Raw genomic sequence first — 21,806 nt, forward strand, 5'->3', positions numbered from 1 at the left:
CAGTAAAATCACCCGGGAAAGGAACAGGAATCCATAGAAAACAGCAATTTTAGGATTTTTTTTTTGGGAGGGGGGAGGGGAGTAGGGCATGCAGGGAAACCACCTCAAAGCCCCTTTTTAAGATCCCTCAAAATCACCAAAACAGGCTGCACACTGCTACTCACTGTTCCATTGCGCTGCATGGAATAAAATTCAGGCAATGCTGTAGAAGCATGTAAGGAGATCAAATGCCTCAGGAAGCTATAAAGCTGGATTTCAAGTCTTCTGACTGCCCATCGGCCCGTGACCTCCACCACCCTCAGATATGTCACACAACCCCATTGCGAAGGCATGCGGAATTGTTCAGCCTGTGCTACACCCACTAGCAGATGAACCTGGGTGAGCTGGCTCCTGATCCCGGAGCCCGATCTGTCCTGCAGGCTGTCCAGGGGGCTTACTGCTATGCAGGGAACCCCCCCAGAAGCAGGTATTCTCCAACCTTCTGCGATCTCCCGCTGCAAGGATGTCCCTGCAGGGAACCTCCATAGTACGATGGCCGACCCGCGAGGGAAATACCAAAAACATTACTGAAACTATCTAAAGAAAACATGAGCAGAAGAAATAAGCTCCTACAGGCTTGACATGTAGAAAACAAGATTGGATTCTACTGGGCATGCTCCAGGATATGCTAGCAGAGGGGAGGGTTATGGCTTTAATCATCTGAAGCTTTCTACAGTGCCTGGCAGTCAGAGATGCATAAATGCATAAAACCCACTGGTCCCAGAATAAAGTGGGATTATACAAGAAAATGGTATTAGGCATTATAAGGTGCCTTTGTAGGCAGGATAACAGTGGCCTGTTTAGAGGCACCCTTAGGCACCTCTGTTTTTTTTTATTTTTTAATCGGCACGGCCAATTAGTGCACTGATTAAACCAATTAAGTTAGGTGGTGGTAGGGCGCTACCGCCCTCTAATTTAGGGCGCCATTTTTAGAAGGTTACGGAAATGTGTGAGCAATGGAATCCTTTACATCTTTCTTGGTGGGGGAGAGTCCAAACTATTAAGATGATGATCTTGCCTGTGGTTTGTTACCAGATGGGTATGTTACCGGTATATTTTCAAGGGTCCTTTTATAAAAAATTAAATAGCATTCTGTTAAAATTTATTTGGCTGGGTAAAACTCCTAGAGTGGCTTTGGTATCTTTACAAAGATCAATTTCAGAGGGAGGGGTAAATTTTTCAAATTTTTATAGGTACCATCAAGCCTATATTTTGCGCCATGGTATGTACTGAATCCTCCCAGAACTCTTAGGAAAACTCCCAGACTGATTATGGATAGAATGGCAACTCATGTCTCCATTGCGTCTGTGCCATGTGCTCAGTATCAAAATGCCTAGTTACAGTAAGGACAACAGAATACTAGCCGATACATGGAAAACTTTACGGTATGTAAGCAATTTAACAACTATTCCAATTTACAAATCTATAAGTCAATCTATATGGATAAACTCCAAGATTCAAATTGGCGGAGAAAGGCTAGTCTGGAAGCATTGGATGATAGCAGGAATACGTATATTGGATGATGTTATTTCTAATGGTGCTATGCTTGAATTTTCACAGTTGCAGCATAAGTTTGGACTTAATAAATCAGAAAATTTTAGATGGTTGCAACTGAAGCATGCCATTCAGGCGGGGTTCCCTGATTGGAAAAACCTTAATAATCATTATAGTATGGAGTTTCTTTGTTTTCAGACAGACTTCTTGGGTTACCAATCCGCCCAGTGGTATAAAATATTAAGTGGATTTACTAAAAAGAAATTAAAAACTGGTTTAAGAGATATTTGGAGCATTGAGATTAAGCATGAAATTACTGCATCTCAATGGCCACGAATTTGGTCTTGGAGGATGAAATGTACGGTGTCTGCATCTATGAGACAAACTTGGTTTTTTCTGTTACATAGAGCGTTATGGACCCCTGTTAGGTTGCAAAAATTAGATAGTTCTTTGTCTAATAGATGCTGGCATTGTCATCTAGAAGTAGGAACTTTAGATCATTTATTGTTTCATTGCCCATATATTATGAATTTTTGGAAATCAATTTGGGACCAAATTAATAATTTATTAGATAACCCAGTAGCATTATCTTATGATACTGTGATATTTGGTATGGAAATGAGAGCAAAAAGTCAGATTTCTGCTAACAACAATAAATTATTACTAATAATGACTGGGGTTGCCATTCAGCAAATTACATATAATTGGAAGGATTGGAGGAGATTAAATTATAACTTTTGGTGGAATTCTTTATGCCATATCTATAAAATGGAAAGATTTATTGCTTTACAAAGAGGATACTTTAAGAAATTTCAGGATGTGTGGAAACCATTAACAAAATATTGTAAGGATTAAGTAAAATTATTTCCCTTTTAATTATCAGTTCAGGATATAGGGAGGGGGGTATTTTTATTATTACATATATTATATAATAATGGAAGATATGGATGGGAGGGATGGGAAAGGGGAAGGGATAAAAATTTATATAATGTACCAATGATTGTTTATAAGTGATATATTTATTGTTACTGTGAATGAATATATTTTACACTTAATGTAATTTTGAAAATGAATAAAGAATATTAAAAAAAAAGAATTGGGCCCTTAATGCTGACATTTCAAATTTGCATAGCACATCATTAATACTGCCAACGGAGTACCATAACGCTCCTCATGATCACACATGTTCATTTTGCAAGATTTACATTTCTCAGGTATCTGACAGTGTGGATAATTTATTTACTTGTATGTCTCAGCTGCACTCTTGCTATACTTATACTTCTATCCTGACTCTAAAATGGTCACTCTGCATTCTGTTTTGAATGGATATCAAATGCATTAACCATGTGATTAAATGCAAAAAAAAATAAATAATAATTCTCTACCTTAAAACACCTCCAAACTAGTGCTGCCTGATTCAGGAAAAAAAATTTTTTGATTCGATTCAGCCTATTGAATCGATTTTTCAATTCGATTTTCCTGTATCAGAAGTAATTTCAGCACTTATATCTTCAACCTCCATGATGATGGACTCAACTGAAACTCAGTTGGAGTTGTAGGCTTATGCTGATTGAACAATATAAGTAACTAAAACTGGAAAACAATAAGGATTAAGAAGAGAGAACTTCAGAACTGATTAAGCATTTCTTATTGGATCATGAATATAAGGAACAACTGGCTTGGTCAAGTCTACGGATTACAACTAAAGGAGATATTGGGACTTTAAATGACTCATCAAGTTAAGTGAACTTTATTGGGTCTGAATGGCTTCAATACTTATCATTAAGAGCCTTGAAGATTGATTGAAGAAACTCTATTTAAAAGCTTTACACAGTACCTGTAGCTTTTCCCAGCCTATGATTTTGTCATTAGTAGCACTCTGAACTTTGTATTACTTGTTATTATAGATTTTAAATGTAGATGAAATAAATTTTGTTAGTTTTTAGGATATGAATTGAATTAAAGAAATTAATAAATTAAACATTTAATTAATTTTATGTTTTGGTATTCTTGGTATAGCAACCAATTGTTCCACACCAATGCAAGAAGCAAACAAAAGATTTGTGTATGTGAGACACCGTTGCACATCTGATAGATTCTTTTAAACCATTTTATCCCAAGAGTATATTTTATGGGTAGCTTACAAAAGGACTCCCGAGGAAGGTATTAGTTGCCAAAACATGGACAGAGTTGGGGTCCTTTCTGCCCATACAATACTACTTTTGGGTTTGTTTACATTGACTGCTGAAAAAAACTTATAGTCATCCAGTAATCTTTTATTTGAACCTTTATACACAATATTCTCACCTGTTTATGAACATTAAGGAGGTCCACCAGCCCTTGCACCTTCTTGTCAAGATCTTGTAGTGCAGGATGGGTAAAAGCTAAGCTGTACAGGTCTCCTGCCATCCCATAACCTACATGGAAAGAAATAAAATCATAACTTCAAAACCAGGCAACATGACATCAAGGATCTCTGAGTATAGAAGAACAAAAATTAGTCATACCTAACGTGACCATACGTCCCGTTTTGAACGGGACTATCCTGTCTTTAGGCAGCCTGTCCCATTGTCCCCAAGCACAGTTTCAGGATGCCGAAATGTCCCGTTTTTGAACAACCCACTGCAATGTTCTCCCTAGCACAGGGGTGCCTAAAATGTCGGAGGCAACACAAATTGATCGCCTGGGAACAACGCCGACGCAGGAACAGATCAGGTGTGTGCAACTGCACAAGCCCCCCCTCCTCTTGACGTCGGAGAAGAAGTTCCTGGGCCCAGAAGTTCCTGGGTCCAGAACTTCCTCTCCGACGTCAGAATTTACGTCTGGGGAGGGGGAGGCTTGTGCAGACATTGTACGCACCTGGCCTATTGTTGCGGCACCTTGGAGAGATCAGTGGCGACTTGGGGGGGGCAGGGAAAGAGAAAGAAAGAGGGGGGGCAGGGAGAGAAAAAGAAAGACAGAAAGGGGGGGGGGCAGGGAGAGAAAAAGAAAGAAAGAAAGAAAAGATGCACAGTCAGAAGGAACTGCAACCAGAGACTCACCAGACAACAAAGGTAGGAAAACTGATTTTATTTTCAATTTAGTGATCAAAATGTGTTTGTTTTGAGAATTATATCTGCTGTCTATATTTTGCACTATATTTGTCTATTTTTCTATAGTTGTTACGGAGGTGACATTGCATATTTTAAATATATAGTGTCAGAGGGGGTACAGTCAGACCTCCCCTAAATAACTTCTATATAAAGATAAGTTCTGTATGAACCTTTCCGGCCCTCAGAAGCGCCACCAAGTGTTCAATAACTTTCATAATACTTGGCTTTATGCACCCAATCGTCACCGGGTCGTTTCTACACCAATGCTTTTTAGTAAATTTGTTATAAAGATAGTACTTAGCTTGGGTGGTGGACCAAGAGGGATGAAATCGCCAACATGTTTCACCCTTGGGGGGTTTCCTCAGGGCAGTGATCCCTCAATTACATCATAATTTCATGATGCGGCCACCCAAAATGTGACACTATATATTATTGATGCTTCTATTTAGATTAACTATATCAAGCCACGTGCCAATTCATTGCATATTTTAAAGCCATCTGTCTTGACTTCTTTGAAAAAAACCCGAATATAAATGATAATTAACATTTTCTCTGCATACAGAGTGCTTTGTGTTTTTTAAAAAAAATTATGGTTACCATATGAATTAATAAGATATTGCGTGTACATGAAAAATGAAGGGAAGAAATTGGAGGCAGAGATGGGGCGGAGCTAAGGCAGGATTGAGGGCGGGACTGAAAATTAGTAGATGTCCCGTTTTGAGGAAAAAAATAAATGGTCACGTTACTCATACCCTAATGTGTATGAGGTGGCCATAGAAAGTCCTCTTACCACCATGGATTCACTAGAGGCAGGTCTTATCAGACAAATCTGATCAATTTCTTTGACTGGGTGACCAGAGAATTGGATAGAGGGAAAGCACAGTTACTTACCGTAACAGGTGTTATCCAGGGACAGCAGGCAGATAGTCTCACTAATGGGTGACGTCACCGATGGAGCTCTGGTACGGACCACTTCAAAAGTGCATCACCACTTTAAGGTCTTAGAAAGTTCACAATAGCCCGCACCGCGCATGTACGAGTGCCTTCCTGCCTGACGGAGGTGTGTGATTCCTTCAGTTAAGATAAGCCAGCTAAGAAGCTAACCTGGGGAAGTTGGTGGGTTGTGAGAATATCTTCCTGCTGTCGCTAGATAACACCTGTTACGGTAAGTAACTGTGCTTTATCCCAGGACAAGCAGGCAGTATATTCTCACTAATGGGTGACCTGCAAGCTGACAATACTGGGAAGGTGGGATAGTTGGCCTTAAGAAAATAAATTTTGTAAAACAGATTGGCCGAAGTGCCCATCCCATCTGGAGAAGGACTCCAGACAATAGTGAGAAGTAAATGTATGAACTGAGGACCAGGTGGTAGCTTTACAGATTTACTCAATGGGAATAGATCTTAGGAAAGCCACAGAAGCTTCCATAGCTCTAATTTTGGGCTGTGACACGAGTCTCCAGTGCCAGTCCAGTCTGAGCAAAACAAAATGAGATACAGGCAGCCAGCCAGTTGGAAATCGTTCTCTTGGAAATAGGATGCCCCAACTTGTTTGGATCAAATTAGATGAAGAGTTGGGGAGAAGTATGATGAGTCTTTGTCCTGTCGATGTAGTAGGCTAAAGCATGTTTACAGTCTAGAGCAGTGGTCTCAAACTCAAACCCTTAGTGGGGCCACATTTTGGATTTGTAGGTACTTGGAGGGCCGCAGAAAAAATAGTTAATGTCTTAATAAAGAAATGACAACTTTGCATGAGGTAATATTCTTTATAGTTTGTAAATCTTTCCTTTAACAGTTAAAGGAAAGATTTATCAACTATAAAGAGTTTTACCTTATGCAAAATTGTCATTAACTATTTTTTCTGCGGCCCTCCAAGTACCCTATTTTTTCTGCAGCCCTCACATTTAAAGTTTAATATCTTTCCTTTCTCAAAACTGACACATTTCAATCACTATATTGAAAATAAAATCATTTTCCCTACCTTTGTTGGCTGGCGACTTTATTTTTCTGTGCTTTTAACTATGTTTCCAGAGCCTTCTTGTCCTTTGACTGTTTTTCTCTCCGTCTTCACTTGCATCCATCTTTGGCATTAACTTAATATTCAATTTTTCTGCTTTCTTTTCAAAATCTACGTTTCCATGTCTTACCTTCTCTTCTATCTCTCTCTTCTTCCGTCCCTATTTTCATGGTCTGACATCTCTTTCTTTCCTTTCTCTCCTTCCCTCCTTCCTTCCTTTCCCCTGGTCTGGCATCTGTCTCCTTCCCTTCACCAACTTTTTATTTCTTTCACCCTGCCCCCCTTCTTTTTCTCTCTCTCCGTGCCCCCTTTCTTTCTTTTTTTCTTTCTCTATGCCTGCCCTTTCTTTCTGTCTTTCTCTCCCCATGCCCCTTTCTGTCTGTGTCCCGTCTCCCTTCTTTCTTTCTGTCTCCCTGTCCCCCCCTTTCTTTATTTCTCCCTGCCCTCCCCCAAGCCACCACCATTGGGGAACAGGCCGCCACCGCTGTAATAGGGGAACAGGCCAGCGCCGAGGTCTTAGCTCTCCCTGCTTATCTTCCCCAGCGCGAGGCCGACCAATTCTCACCACCTGACGTAAATTCTGTCATCTGAGAGGAAGTTCCGGGCCAGCCAGGCAGCAATTGGCTGGGCCGGAACTTCCTCTCTGACGTTAGAATTGACGTCGGGTGGCGAGAATTGGTCGGCCCCGCGCTGGGGAAGATAAGCAGGGAGAGCTAAGACCTCAGCGCTGGCCTGTTCCCCAATTGCGGTGGCTTAGGGGAGGGCAGTGAGAAGGGAAGGGAAGCATATTGAGGACCCCTGCTTTAGGCGAGCCATGAGCCATTTGCCAACATTCCCTCCAGAGAGATGCAAGTCCAATTACAGCAGTTGCGGTCTGTACGCGATTGTCCTCTCCACAATCGGAAAACTTGTGAAGTGGAAAGGACAGACCGTGGGCTGCAAAATAGTCCCTGGAGGGCCGCATGCAGCCCACAGGCCGCGAGTTTCAGACCGCTGGTCTAGAATATGCAAAGCAGTTTCGCCAGTGTGAGAATGAGGCTTGGGAAAAAAACTGGTAGAACAATTGACTGATTGAGATGAAAGTCAGTAACTACTTTAGGAAGAAACTTTGGGTGAGGGCACAGGACCACTTTATCATGGTGAAAAACTGTAAACGGTGGATCTGCGACCAAGGCTGGTAACTCTCTAACCCTTCTGGCAGAAGTTAGTGAGATGAGAAAGACCACTTTCCAGGTAAAGAACTTAAGATGAGCTGTAGCCAATGGTTCAAATGGAGGCTTCATCAATCTGGAAAGAACTACATTAAGGTCCCACTACATTAAGGTGGCTTAACATTAAGGTGGCTTAACATTGAAAAGACCCTTCATGAATATGGAAACCAAAGGATGAGCTGTAAGAGATTTTCCCTCAACTGGCATGTGAAAAGCTGTGATATTGCTAAGATGAACTCTGATGGATGTAGATTTGAGGCCAGAGTCAGACAGATGCAACAAATAATCCAACACCAAGTCCACTGACAAGGAAGTGGGATCATGATGATGTAGCAGATACCAGGAAGAAAACCTAGTCTACTTTTGTTGATAACATTGCTGAGTGGCTGGTTTTCTGGAGGCATCGATTATGTTGCGGACAGGCTGAGAAAGATGCAATGCAATTGGGTTCAGCCCGAGAAAAACCAAGCTGTCAAGTGTAAGGATTGCAGATTGGGATGTAGAAGCAATCCCTGATTCTGAGTAAGCAAAGTAGAAAAGAATGGTAAAGGAATTGGCTCCCTGGTGCTGAATTGAAGTAGAAGGGAGAACCAATATGTCTGGGCTACCGAGCAGCTATGAGTATCATGGTGGCTGATTCTTGTTTGAGTTTGTAAAGAGTTTTCAACATGAGAGGAGTTAGAGAGAATGCATACAGGAAGAGGCCCGACCAATCCAGGAGAAAGGCATCGGCTTCCAGACGGTGAGGTGAGTAAAGTCTGGAGCAAAACTGGGGCAACTTGTGATTGTGGGGAGCCGCACACAAGTCCACTTGAGGAGTGCCCCATTGAGCAAAGATTGGATGAAGAGCTGAAGAGTTGAGAGTCCATTTGTGAGGTCGGAGAATTCTGCTGAGGTTGTCTGCTAGGGAATTCTTCTCCCCTTGAATGTAAACAGCCTTCAAGAAAAGGTTGTGAGCAGTTGCCCAAGTCCAAATCTTTAGGGCTTCCTGAAATAACAAGAGAGAGCCCGTGCCTCCTTGCTTGTTGATGTAGTACATCGCTACTTCATTGTCCATGCGAAGGAGGACCTCAGGGCATAGACGATATTGAAAAGCCTTGAGGGCATAATACATCACCCTGAGTTAGAGGAGACCAGAGACCCTGGGTCTGAAGATCGTCCAGGTTTGCCCCCCAAGCACACGGAGACACATCCGTCTTTAGTACCTGATGATGGGGAGGGGGGGGGGGGGCTAAAGGAAAGAGGAGACCTCTGAAGAGATTGGAAGATGTCAACCACCACTGAAGCGACTGCAGAAGAGATGAGGTTACAGAAATATGCTGTGATAGTCAAGACCATTGGGAAGCAAGAGCCTGAGACCATTGGGAAGCAAGAGCCCATTGAGGTGTACATAGATGTAGTCTTGCCAAGGGTGTCACATGGACCGTGGAAGCCATGTGACCTAGAAGTACCATCATTTGCCTCACCAAGATAGTCTGGATTTGGAACATATGTTGACAAAGATGATTAAGAGTGTCCATCCGATCTGGAGGAAGAAAAGCCCTCATTAGAGTTGTATTTAGGATCGATCCTATGAATTGCAGATGAGTCGGAAGTAGATGGGATTTTGGAAAGTTGATTTCGAATCCCAAAACTTAAAGGAAGGAACGGTCTGCGTTGTGTGGAGTGTCACTTCCTGAGACGAGACGGCTTTGATCAACCAGTCGTCCAGGTAAGAAAAGACTTGCAGACCGTGTGATCGAAGATATGCAGCCATTACAATCAGACACTTGGTGAAGACCCTGGGGGACGATGCGAGGCTGAAAGGAAGGACTTTGTACTGGTAATGGCGCTGATTGATTTGAAAGCGTAGATATTTCCAGGAAGCCAGATGAATTGATATTTGAGTGTAGGCTTCCTTGAGATCTAGAGAGCATAGCCAGTTGTTTGATCTAGAAAAGGATAAAGAAGAGAAAGGGAGAGAATACGGAATTTTTCCTTGACAAGAAATTTGTTGAGAGCTCTGAGTTTCAGAATGGGTCATAGTCCTCCCATCTTCTTGGGAACTAAGAAGTAACGGGAGTAGAATCCCTGCCCCTGCTGAGAGAGCGGGAAGGCAGCGAAAGACAAAAAAACTTCAACAACCATTAAAGACACGACTTCTTAGCTCTGCGAAGACTAAGAAACTGAAGGGACTGTGCACCTCCGTCGGGCGGGAAGGCACTCAAGCATGCGCGGTGCGGGCTATCGCAAACTTTCTAAGACCTTAAAGTGGCAATGCACTTTTGAAGTGGTTCGTACTGGGGCTCCGTCAGTGACGTCACCCATTTGTAAGAATACGCTGCCTGCTTGTCCTGGGATAATGTGCTAGATGCGGTGTATTTAGATTTTAGTAAAGCCTTTGACAATGTTCCACACAGATGTCTAATAAATAAACTGAGTGCCCTCAGGATAGGCCCCAAAGTGACAGGTTGGATAAGGAACTGGTTGAGTGGGAAGTGACAGAGGGTAGTGGTCAATGAAGATCGCTCTGAGGAAAGAGATGCTGCCAATGGTGTGCCTCAGGGTTTTAAGGCCCATATAGATTCTCAGGTTAAGAGATATTTTATTGTCTTCTGGAAACTGCGTACTATTAGGAAATATTTTGATTTTATATCATTTAAAATCCTGGTTTAATCTTCAATCCTTTCAATATTGGATTATTGTAATGTTATTTATCTGGGATCATATAAAATAACTACTAACTGACTAAAAATCATACAAAATACAGCTATTCGTTTGATTTTTAATCTGAAAAAACACGATCATATCAGTATATATTATTAAATGCTTCATTTGCTACCGTTTGAGGCTAGAGGGTTATTTAAATTTGGATGCATTTGTTTTAAAGTTTTATTTGGCTTAGCACCGGCTTACCTTGTTTCTCATTTTAGTTGTTTTATTTTTAAGAAAAATATTCATAGATCTGGTTGGTTTTATTTTCCTTCAGCAAATGCATGCCGTTACAAATCATTTTTTGATAGGACCTTAGCATTCCAAGCAGGATTAATGAATTCATGTTTGAATCGTCTCATTTCTCCATTTCTTACTATCAGTTTCGAAAAGATCTTAAAACCCACTTATTTAAACAATATAATATACATTACCGATTTTCATATTATCATGTAGTTATAATGTACTTTTAATCTTTTTATTTATTCTTATTTTAGTTTATATTGTGGGTTTTTTTTTTTGTTTTTTTATTCATTAGTTTTAATGCTTGTATTAGTTACTTAGAATTTTATTGTCAAATATATTTTATTGAGCTCAACAAAAAGAAGTACAAAGGCACAGGGAAATACAGAAAGCAAGCTTGCTTTTTGTTAGTATGAACACCACAATATTCAACTTCCACCACTCGCACAACCCCATAGTCCCCCTGGAAGCCCCAACGGGGATACAGGGAAAAAAAACTGATCAAAGAAACCACCAAACAACATAGTGAGCACAAGATAAACACAAACTACAACTCCCCCAACCCACCCATATCCCCAGTCCTCCTTCAAGCCCAGCCCAAAATATCCAATCAGGAAAATAAACCCAATATATGGAAAGCAAACAACAGGTGTAGTGATTAGTCCAAAGCAACAGATCAACAGTTCAGGAGGCGGCTACATGCCACCGGAGTCATAGTGTTCCAAAAGGGCTCCCAGGTACGTTGGAAAGTACATTCAAGTAGTGAAGAAAAATCCTGTACATCTCGACGTTCCCACATCAGAAGGGTAATCAGGCGACAGCGCCAGAGTGAATAGTCAGGACCCTCCACCTCCAGCCATTTGAGCAAAATACATTTGAGGGCTATCACTACAGTCCACTGGAGCAATGCAGCAGTCCCCGGATTTCGAGGGGAAAAATGAAGGTAAACACCAAAAAGAAACAAGGGGGAATGTTGAATAATAACATTCCAAATACTTTCAACAAAAAGAAAAATAGCCTTCAAAAGGACTGGAAGACTGGACAGGTCCAGAAAATGTGTCCCAAACCAGCTTCAGGAGCATCACAGCGGGGACAGGCAGCAGATGCTCTGAACCCCAAAAGATGAGCCCTTTTAGGAGAGATATACAAGCATAAAACCAATTTATACTGTTGTTCCTATAAGGTAGTATATTTCCGAAATGCAGGCAATTTGTGTACAGCACAGAGAACATCATCAGGCAATACTACAGAAAGATCACGAGCCCAAGTGTCTCTCAATCGGACATGGTCAAGCAGGGAGGACTCATCCTTCAAGTGTCTATGATGAAATTTAAGAGGAACAGAAAGCTGTGATCCAATGGTGAAAGAAGCTGTCAAATGACAGGGTGACAAAGAGGCAATATAATGATGAAGTTGCATATAAGCAAAGCCATCAGTTCTAGGGAGATCAAATTCTTAACGTAATGTATCAAAAGATTTAAACTTCCCATCATCTTCTACCAATTGAAACAGATAATGAATCTCCCCTGCTTCCCAATGAACAAAACTGCCCCAACCCATTAAAGCGTAAGGGCAAGAAGGGAGAAATAGTAGAACTGAGAGAGTGAAATTTACAAACCCATTACCAAGCCTTCCGCAAAGGGTGATGTAAAACCGTAAGAGGAAGGAGCTCAGGCTCAGCCGAAGGCACTGAATGAAAATAGGCACTAAAGTGTGTCTTGGCAAAGCAAGAGAGCTCCAAAGAAGTATTAGTGAAATGGTCAGTACCCCGAAAAAAATCATTAATGTGGCGCATACCACAACCAACCGTCAAATGGCGAAGATTCAGCAAGCCTAAATCCCCTTATACCAAGGGGAAGCCGCCAAGCGATAAGGCAAATGAGCATGCTTACCCGCCCAAAGAAATCTCTGAATGAGATGCTCCAATCACTTCTCATCTTTAGAAGTCAAATAAAGTGGGAGGACCTGAAAAACATACAACAACACGGAACAATAAGCATATTGTATAAACTCACTCTGCCCAGAAGCGATAACGGAAGTCCCTTCCATAACAGCAAGCGAGTGACAAGAGCCTGAAACAACGGCGAGACGAGAGAGGTCGAGCAGAATAAGGACCCCCAAGTATTTCACCTCAGACTCCGCCCAACAGAGGGGAAACGGAGCTCTCCACATCATGCGAACCTCAGGGCAAGAGGGAAGAGTGACCAACTTGTCTAAATTAAGTGAAAGGCCAGAGTAAAAAACATATTCGGAGAGTAGATCCAACGCATTGGGCAAAGAAACCTCCCGGCGAGTAAGAATTAGAAACATATCATCAGCGAAAGCCAGAGTCTTCAAGTCCACCCCCGCTATACGGAGGCCCCGGACATCCTCGAAAAGGCGTAAAGTACAAAGCAAAGGTTCCAAATAAAGGAGAAAAAGTAAAGGAGAAAGAGGGCAGCCTTGTCTAGTGCCCCTGAAAATAGGAAAAGAATCGGTGTGGGTGCCATTAACCAACAAGGATGCCCGAGGATTAATATATAAGGAACGAATGGCTCGAAGAACCCCTGGAGCCCAACAAACTCAAAGGTACGAAACAAAAAAGACCAATGCACACTATCAAAGGCTTTGGAAGCATCTAAACTAAAAAATAAGGCAGGGATCTGGTGATGCTGACAATGGGCAAGCGCAAGAAGAACCTTCTGCACATTGTAAACTGATTGGCGGCCATGAACAAAACTGACTTGGTCTTCATGGATTACAGTAGAGAGATGAGGGGCCAAACGGTCTACTAGCATACGAGAAAGAAGCTTAAGATCAACGTTAATCAGGGAGATCGGGCAATATGATCCCGGATCATCTGCCCCCTTACCCAGTTTTAACAGCAGTGTGATAAGCGCCTCATTAGCATAATGGGGAAAGAATCCACGGTCAACAGCAGTATTAAAATAAGCCAACAAAGGACCACACAGCTGATGGGAGAGAAGTTTATAGAACTCGCCAGAAAAGCCATCCGGTCCCGTGGCTTTCCCAGTGCGTAAGGTCTTAATGGCAGACTGTAATTCACTCACCTGGAACGGGTGATTAAGAGCCGTCACCACATCCTCAGAGAGGCACGGCATCCCAGACGAGTGAAGATAATCATCCAAAAGCTCCTGGGAGGCATCATCCGGAGCAGCATAAAAGTGCTCAAAAAAGTCAAAAAGTACCGCCAACACCTCAGTGGTGCGAGATACCCTCCCCCCCCGGAATCTTAAGTGTCAAAATCGGCTGCCTACAAGTCTTAGCATCGACCAGGTGCGCCAGCAAGCGCCCTAGCTTGCTGCCAAACCTCTGGAAGCGATGTTTATAAGCTGCCCACCGCTGATAGCGAGAGTGAAGTAGAGAGTTGACATAAATAGCGCTCTCTAGTTGATTCCGAAGGAGCAGTGGAGAAAGCCTTCTTAGCAGCTCGTAAAGCCCGCTCCAAGGTGAGAATACCATGGTGAATATGTTTATTTCGAGCACACAGAAAGGAAATCAGGTGACCCCGAAGCACCGACTTGGCTGCTTCCCAGAACAAGACCGGATCATCCCGATGTTGTGCATTATTAGTCACATAATCATCCCACTGAGCCTGGAGAAAACATTGAAACTTAACATCATGCTCAAGATAAAAGGGGATGCAACAAGAAGGAGAGCAAAGGTACGCCGCATCCAAGTGAATATCGAGCCAGATCGGGGTATGGTCAGAAATACTAAGTGGACCAATCTCCGCCAGTACAACTGAGGAAAACAAAACCGGAGACACAAAAATATAGTCGATCCTAGACCAGGTATTAAGGGCATGAGAGAGATGAGTAAAGTCCCGGACCTCCAGGTGTAAGAGACACCAAGGATCCACCACGGACATAGTATCACAAAAATTAGCAAGAAGGCGTCCTTTAGCTCTTAATGGTGTAACAACTGGGCTTGACTTATCGCAGTCCGGGTCATAAACCAAATTGAAATCTCCTACCAAGAGGAGAGGATCACCAGAATAGTGGGAATGTAAGCGAACCAACTGTTGCAAAAAAGAAGATTCAGACGAATTCGGACCATAAACAACCAACAACAAATAGCACCGGTCCCCCAAAGTAAGAAGACGAAGGTAACACCCATCTAAGGACCTTTCTAAAACCTGTACGCCAAGCGGCGAAGACTTACAGACCAGCACCGCAATACCTTCATGTCGCTCTGACGAGGATGCAAAATAAACTTCCCCCACCCAAGACCTACGCAACTTGAGATGTTCAGCATCCGTCAGACGGGTTTCCTGCAGACAAGCAATGCCTGAATGATTCCGTTGTAAAGCAGTCAAAATTTCGGAGCGCTTAATCGGCGAAGTGATGCCCCCTACGTTCCAAGAAGTAAGTCTAAAAGGGGTACTTATCTACAAGGAAAGGAAGGAAAAAGCAGAGAACAAAGAAAAGAGAACCCCAGGAGCCCAACCTCCCTCAGGGCTACAAGTAGCTAAACATACACACTGTTGTGACTTACAATGAAGGAATACAAGAATCCAGCAAACCACACCCAAAAATGACTGAAGGAGGACTGTCCCACCCCCCCAACCCAAACCCATCCCAACTTCCCTCCCCCCAAAACTACTCCCCCACCAACCATTCCTGCGAAACTCATTCCACCCCACCGTAACAGACTGGAACGACAAAGTCATGTTGAGATGTAACAGGGCCCCCAGACCCCCCCTCCAACCCCACACAGAAACCCAAACAAAATCCCAGACTAGACACCACCAACAGACCCCCACACCCTCACACTAAAGTACCAGGCCCACAGCATGCACACACACCCCACTCCAACCTCAAAGAACCAGGGTAAAAAGATGACCCCCAAGAGAATCTTAAAAAAATTAGCAATCAGGGGGGCATACAAAAGGAACCCCAGGATCTATAACTCCCAGTGCAGAACCAAAACCCATGAAGCATAGTAGAAGCTAAGCTCCCAAGAGCTCCCCAAAAACAGACTGACTCTCATCATCAAAAACTCAATCAAGCTAGACACCCACCCCCACAAACAAGCAACCATCAAGAACAGCACCCCATTCATACAAGCACAAACACACAAAATCCCATACACACAATGGTCCCCTCCAGAACATTTAGCCAAAAAAGGCCGTAGGATACCAAAAGGAAAAATGTATATGTCCAAAAGGGGGAACAGAGGCTCCCCCAAGGCCACAATAGGCTCGGGCCTCCGATCAAAGCAACCTTAAGAAGTCTCCAAAAATCCAGGAACAAATCGCCACTCCACCAGCAAACTCACGATGGTGATGAGGGTCCAGGCTCAAAAGGCAAGGCATCCAAGTAAGCCTGGGCTGCTTCCACGGTGTCGTACATCTTCCACCTGGTGCCCGTCCAGATCTTCAAGGTCGCTGGGTAAAGCAGCATAAAATGTCACTTGCGATCATAGAGTGACTAACACACTCCGGAAAAGTGCCGCTGACGTTCCTGTAGGGCTGGAGAATAATCCTGAAAGAGGCGGATTGGGTCCCCATGGTAGCAGGTAGTGTTCTTTTTTAATTTATATTGCCGCATCAATTTGGCCTTATGGGCATAGTTATGGACCTTAAAGATGACCACTCGAGCACGGGTGCGGTCCTCAGTTCTCCTATCTATGCAATGTGCGCGCTCGCCCCATGCCCGTCAGCAGCGGAAACTCTGCTTTTAGCCAAGACTCAAGGGCGGACAGGAGCTGTGAATCAGGGTCAGTTTGAGGTAGGCCTACAAGCCTAAGGTTATCCCTCTGGGAGCGGTTCTCAAGATCTTCAATTTTATCAGCTTGTCGTTGCACTTGCTCCCGGAGGGAAAGCAGATCCGCCGCAGAAGAGGTGTGCGTGTCTTCGACCATGGTCACCCGCGCGTCTGGTCATCTCTGTTAGAAGGGTCTCCAAGGCCAACAGCTGCCCAGACAGGTGATCAAAACGGGATTCAAGGGCCTGAACCACCGATGCCGAAAGCGCTTCAATATGTGCCTCAGAGAAGGGAAGCACTGGGCCGGATTCAACCGCCGCCATCTTTGGGTCCGGTTCTGCAACTTCGGGTCCTTTTCTTTCTCTTTCCACGTCGCTCTCCCACTCATAGTCGGGCTTAGGTGGTGCGCAAACCTGTCCATACACTGGTCCCCCCCTTGATGGTCAAATACCAGATACTTTAAGAGGCTAGAAGAGGAGGGAAGGGACTCGGGGCCCCGAAGCTCGAAACAGACACGTCTCGCTCCGCTCAGCACATCACGTGACCTCAAAGTTAAAAAAAAGTTAGAATTTTATTATGTATGATGTTATTATTATATTGTATGCTGAGTACCTATTGTGTAAACCGCTATGAACTGCTGGTTAGGTGGTATATAAAAATAAATTATTATTAGGTTCTTGGCCCTGTTTTTTAAAAACATTTTTATAAGCAATATTGCTGAAGGGCTGTTGGGTAATATTTGCCTCTTTGTAGATGATACTAAAATCTGCAAGAGAGGAGGCACCACAGATGGTGTGAATAACATGAAGAAAGACCTTGCAAAAACCTGAGGGAATGGTACACTTTAGGGGGTGAAGAACTTATGTACACGAAAGAAGAATTGGACTTGGGTGTGATTTTATATGATGATCTTGAGGTGGCTAAACAGGTTGAAAAGATGACGGCAAAAACTAGAATGATGTTAGGGTGCATAGGGAGAAGTATGGCCAGTAGGAAAAAGGAGGTATTTATACCCCTGTATAAGACTCTGGTGAGACCTCATTTAGAATATTGTGTGCAATTCTGGAGACCGCACCTTCAAAAAGATACAAAAACGATAGAGTTGACACAGAAATGGTGCATTGTCTTTGTCATAAGACGTATGAGGACAGACTTAAAGATTTCAATATGTATACTTTGGAGGAAAGGCGGGAGAGGGGAAATATGATAGACATGTTTAAATACCTATGTGGCGTAAATGCGCATGAGTCGAGTCTCTTTCATTTGAAAGGAAGCTTTGAAATGAGAGGACATAGGATGAAGCTAAGAGGTGATAGGCTCAGGAGTAATCTAAGGAAATAAAAAAGGGTGGTAGATGCGTGGAACAATTTCCAGAAAGAGGTGGTGGAGACAAGACTATGTCTGAATTCAAGAAAGCATGGGATAGGCAAGTGGGATCTCTTAGAGGGAGGAAGAGATAATGGTTACTGAAGATGGGCAGACTGGATAGGCCATTTAGCATTTATCTGCCATCATGTTTCTATGTTCTATGTTCACCACTGCATTAATGATTCAGTCTTCTCTAAGCGTCAGTATCTCTGTCAGTCCTACGAATAACTGAAGGAGCAGCTAGCCCTAGAGGACTGAGTGAGACATAGCTCTCTCATCCCTTCTTCTGTGTTTTGATTGAGCAGCTAACCACTGGAGGGCTTAAGGCATGATAACTCCTTAATCCCCTAGTGGTTGCTGTCCCCCTTTACTATCCCCTGAAAGTGAAACCAGAAGGGAGCATGTGAAGCCAGTTCTATAACAGCTTGCTATAATTTAGGTGCCAAATTTCTGCAGGCTCCAAGCCTATACTATAAAACAGATATATGCTTAGGACAGCACAGTTACTTACCGTAACTGGTATTATCCAGGAACAGCAGGCAGATATTCTCACATGTGGGTGACGTAATCCACAGAGCCCCGGTACGGACAGCTTTAAAAGTGCATCACCACTTTAAGAACTTAAGAAAGTTTGCGAACTGCCCATACCACGCATGCGCGAGTGCTTTCCCACCTGACACAGGCTCGTGGCTCCTCAGTTCCGTAAGCAAGCTAAGAAGCCAACCAGGAGAGCTGGGTGGGTTGTGAGAATATCTGGCTGCTGTCATTGGATAGTACCTGTTACAATTAGTAACTGTACTTTATCCCAAGACAAGCAGGCAGCATATTCTCACATGCGAGACTCCTTAGCTTACTAGAATGGGATGGAGGGAGTGTTGGCCATTAAGAAAATAAATTTTGCAATACTGCTTGGCCGAAGTGACCATCCCATCTGGAAAAAGATTCCAGACAGTAGTGAGATGTGAATGTATGAACTGAGGACTAAGAAGCAGCTTTACAGATCTCATCAATAGGAGTGGAAAGTAAAAAAACTGAAGCTGCCATAGCTCAGACTTTGTGAGCTGTGCCGCTATTTCACAGTTGCAGCCCAGCCTGAGCATAATTAAAGGCTATACAAGTCTATACAAGTAGGTAGAAATAGTTCTCTTATATACAGGATGTCTCAACTTGTTAGAATCAAAGGAGATGAAAAGTTGAGGAGATGTTCTATGTGGTTGAGTATGCTGTAAGTAATAAGTTAAAGCTCGTTTACAATCCAAAGTATGAAGAGCTGTTTCTACAGGATGAGAATGAAACTTAGAAAAAAAAACACTGGAAGCACAATGGATTGATTGAGATGGAATTCAGTGACCACTGCTGGAAGGAACTTCGGATGGATGTGAAGCACTACCTTGTCATGGTGGAACACTGGAAAAGGCGTTTGAAGTTCACTTACTCTGCAAGCAGAGGTAAGGGATATGAGAAAAACTACTTTCGAGAGAGGTATTTAAGATGAACTGAAGACAATGGTTCACAGGGAGGCTTCATAAGTCTAGAGGACACAAATTTGAAAACCCAAACCACGGGAGGTGGTTTGACGTTGAAAAGTCCTTTCATGAATCTGGACATAAGAGGATGAGAAGTTTACTATCGACTGGGTTGAAAAAAAGCATTGATAGCACTGAGATGAGCCCTAATCGAAATGGTCTTGAGTTCTTAATTGGATAAATGTAGAAGATAATTCAATACCGAAGAGATAGAAGTGTAGTTAGCATCATGATGATGAAGAGAACACAAGATGGAAAACCGTGTCCATTTCCGCTAGTAACCCTGCTGCGTGGACGGTTTTCTTGACGCTTCTAAGATAAGGCTGACAAGATGAGAAAGATGAACTTTATTCCATGTCAGCCCGAGAGGGACCAAGCTGTCAGGTGTAAAGACTGAAGATTGGGATGCAGAAAAGATCCGTAATCCTGTGGTAGAAGAGATGGAAAAACCAGGTTCCTTGATACTAAACTGAAGTAGAAGGGAGAACCATGGTTGCCTGGGCCACAAAGGAGCTATCAGAATCAAGGTGGCTGATTTCCAATTGAGCTTGACAAGTGTGTTGAGGGATTAGAGGGAACGCATAAAGAAATTTGTGTGTCCAAACCAGAAGAAAAACATCCACTTCCAGACGTGGGGAGAGTACTGCCTGGATTAAAATTGGGGCAACTTGTGATTTGGGGGGGGGAAGGACAGAAACAGGTGTATCTGAGGAGTCTTTGAAAAAGATAATATGTGATGCAGAACTGCAGAGTTGAGCATCCACTTGTGTGGCTGAAGAAACCTGCTGAGTCTTTCTGCAAGAGAATTCTGTGCCTCTTGAATGTATACCGTGAGCAACCACCCAGTTCCAAGTTTTCTGGACCTCTTGATAAAGAAGGAGAGAACCTGTGACTCCATGCTTGTTTATGTAATATATGGCAACCTGATTGTCTGTGCGGATTAGGAGGACACGGTTGGTCACCATGTGCTGAAATGCTTTGAGTGTATTGAAGATCAATCTGAGTTCCAAGAGATTGATATGGTAAGCTGGTCCTGGGTGGACTAGTGACCTTGAGTGCAAAGACTGTTCCGATGAGCCCCAAAGCATAGATGGTCGAGTCTATGCTCAGAAGCTTCTGATGGAACATAAAAAGATGGGACTGTAATGTGTTGAGACAGGCGGTCGAGAGGTTGAGATCACTGAGATGCGAGAGACTATTCAGGCGTCCTGAGATGAAGTCTCGCAAATGGAATAACATGTATTGTGGAAGCCATGCGACCCAGGAGAACCATCAGTTCGCTGGCCGAGATTGATGAAAAATGAAAAGTCTGATTCCAAAGCTGAATCAAATTTTTTTGCCTTAGCCGAGAGAGAAATGCTCTGAAATAAATGGTGGCTAGCAGAGCTCCTATAAAGTTGAAGTTGGGATTTGGGAAAAATGATTTTGAACCCAAACTGATGAAAGAGAATTAGAACATAAGATTTGCTGCTGCTGGGTCAGACCAGTGATCCATCGTGCCCAGCAGTCCGCTCATGCGGCGGCTCTTAGGTCAAAAACCAGTGCCCTATTTGAGTCTAGCCTTACTTGCTTATGTTCTGTTCCAGTAGAAACTTATCCAACCTTGTTTTGAATCCCTGAAGGGTGCTTTCCCCTATAACAGCCTCTGGAAGAGTGTTCCAGGTTTCTACCACTGAGTGAAGAACTTCCTTACGCTTGTACAGAATCGTTTCCCTTCTAACTTTAGCGAGTGCCCTCTCGTTCTCTTCATCTTGGAGAGGGTGAACAATCTCTCTTTCTCTACTAAGTCAATTCCCTTCAATATCTTGAATGTTTCGATCATGTCCCTTCTCAGTCTTCTCTTTTCAAGAGAGAAGAGGCCCAGTTTCTCTAGCCTCTCGTTGTATGGCAACTCCCCCAGTCCCTTAACCATTTATGTCGCTCTTCTCTGGACCCATTATGAGTAGTACTATGTCCTTTTTCATGTACGGCGACCAGTGTTGAATGCAGTATTCTAGGTGGGGGCGTACCATGGCCTGGTATAACGGCATGATAACCTTTTCAAATCTGTTTGTGATCCCCTTCTTAATCATTCCTAGCAATCTATTCACCCTTTTCGCTGCCGCCATCACACATTGCGTGGATGGTTTCAGTGACTTGTCTACAAGTACTCCCAAGTCTCTTTCCTGGGGGCTCTCTCCGAGTCACTGCCATAACCTATTGCGAGGCTGCCATAACCTATTGTGAGGTTGCCATAACCTATTGCGAGGCTGGATCCGTGATCAGCCAATTGTCCAGACAGGGAAATACCTGAGCCTACAACAGTGCTTCTACTACAAGCAGGTACTTAATGAATACTCTGGAAGAGGATGCAAGGCCAAAGAGCAGGTCTCTGTATTGATAATGGTGCTGCGCTATCTGAAATCAGGAATTTCCTGA

General features: G+C 43.2%; 1 protein-coding gene across 2 annotated transcripts in view; it reads right to left on the reverse strand.

Annotated features, from left to right (window-relative positions):
• The window catches only part of EXD3 (exonuclease 3'-5' domain containing 3), a 411,655-nt gene that overhangs the window by 45,688 nt on the left and 344,161 nt on the right, over positions 1–21,806 (reverse strand). For both annotated transcript variants that reach the window (XR_004540939.1, XM_033961769.1), the window contains exon 15: positions 3,841–3,950. Coding sequence is in view for 1 of the 2 variants with exons in the window: in XM_033961769.1 (XP_033817660.1) it covers positions 3,841–3,950 (110 nt within the window). In the remaining variant the exon portion in view is untranslated. The remainder of the gene's footprint in view (positions 1–3,840; positions 3,951–21,806) is intronic.

The sequence above is a fragment of the Geotrypetes seraphini genome, chromosome 10, assembly GCF_902459505.1.
Source record: "Geotrypetes seraphini chromosome 10, aGeoSer1.1, whole genome shotgun sequence".
In the NCBI taxonomy this organism is placed as follows: Eukaryota; Metazoa; Chordata; class Amphibia; order Gymnophiona; family Dermophiidae; genus Geotrypetes; species Geotrypetes seraphini.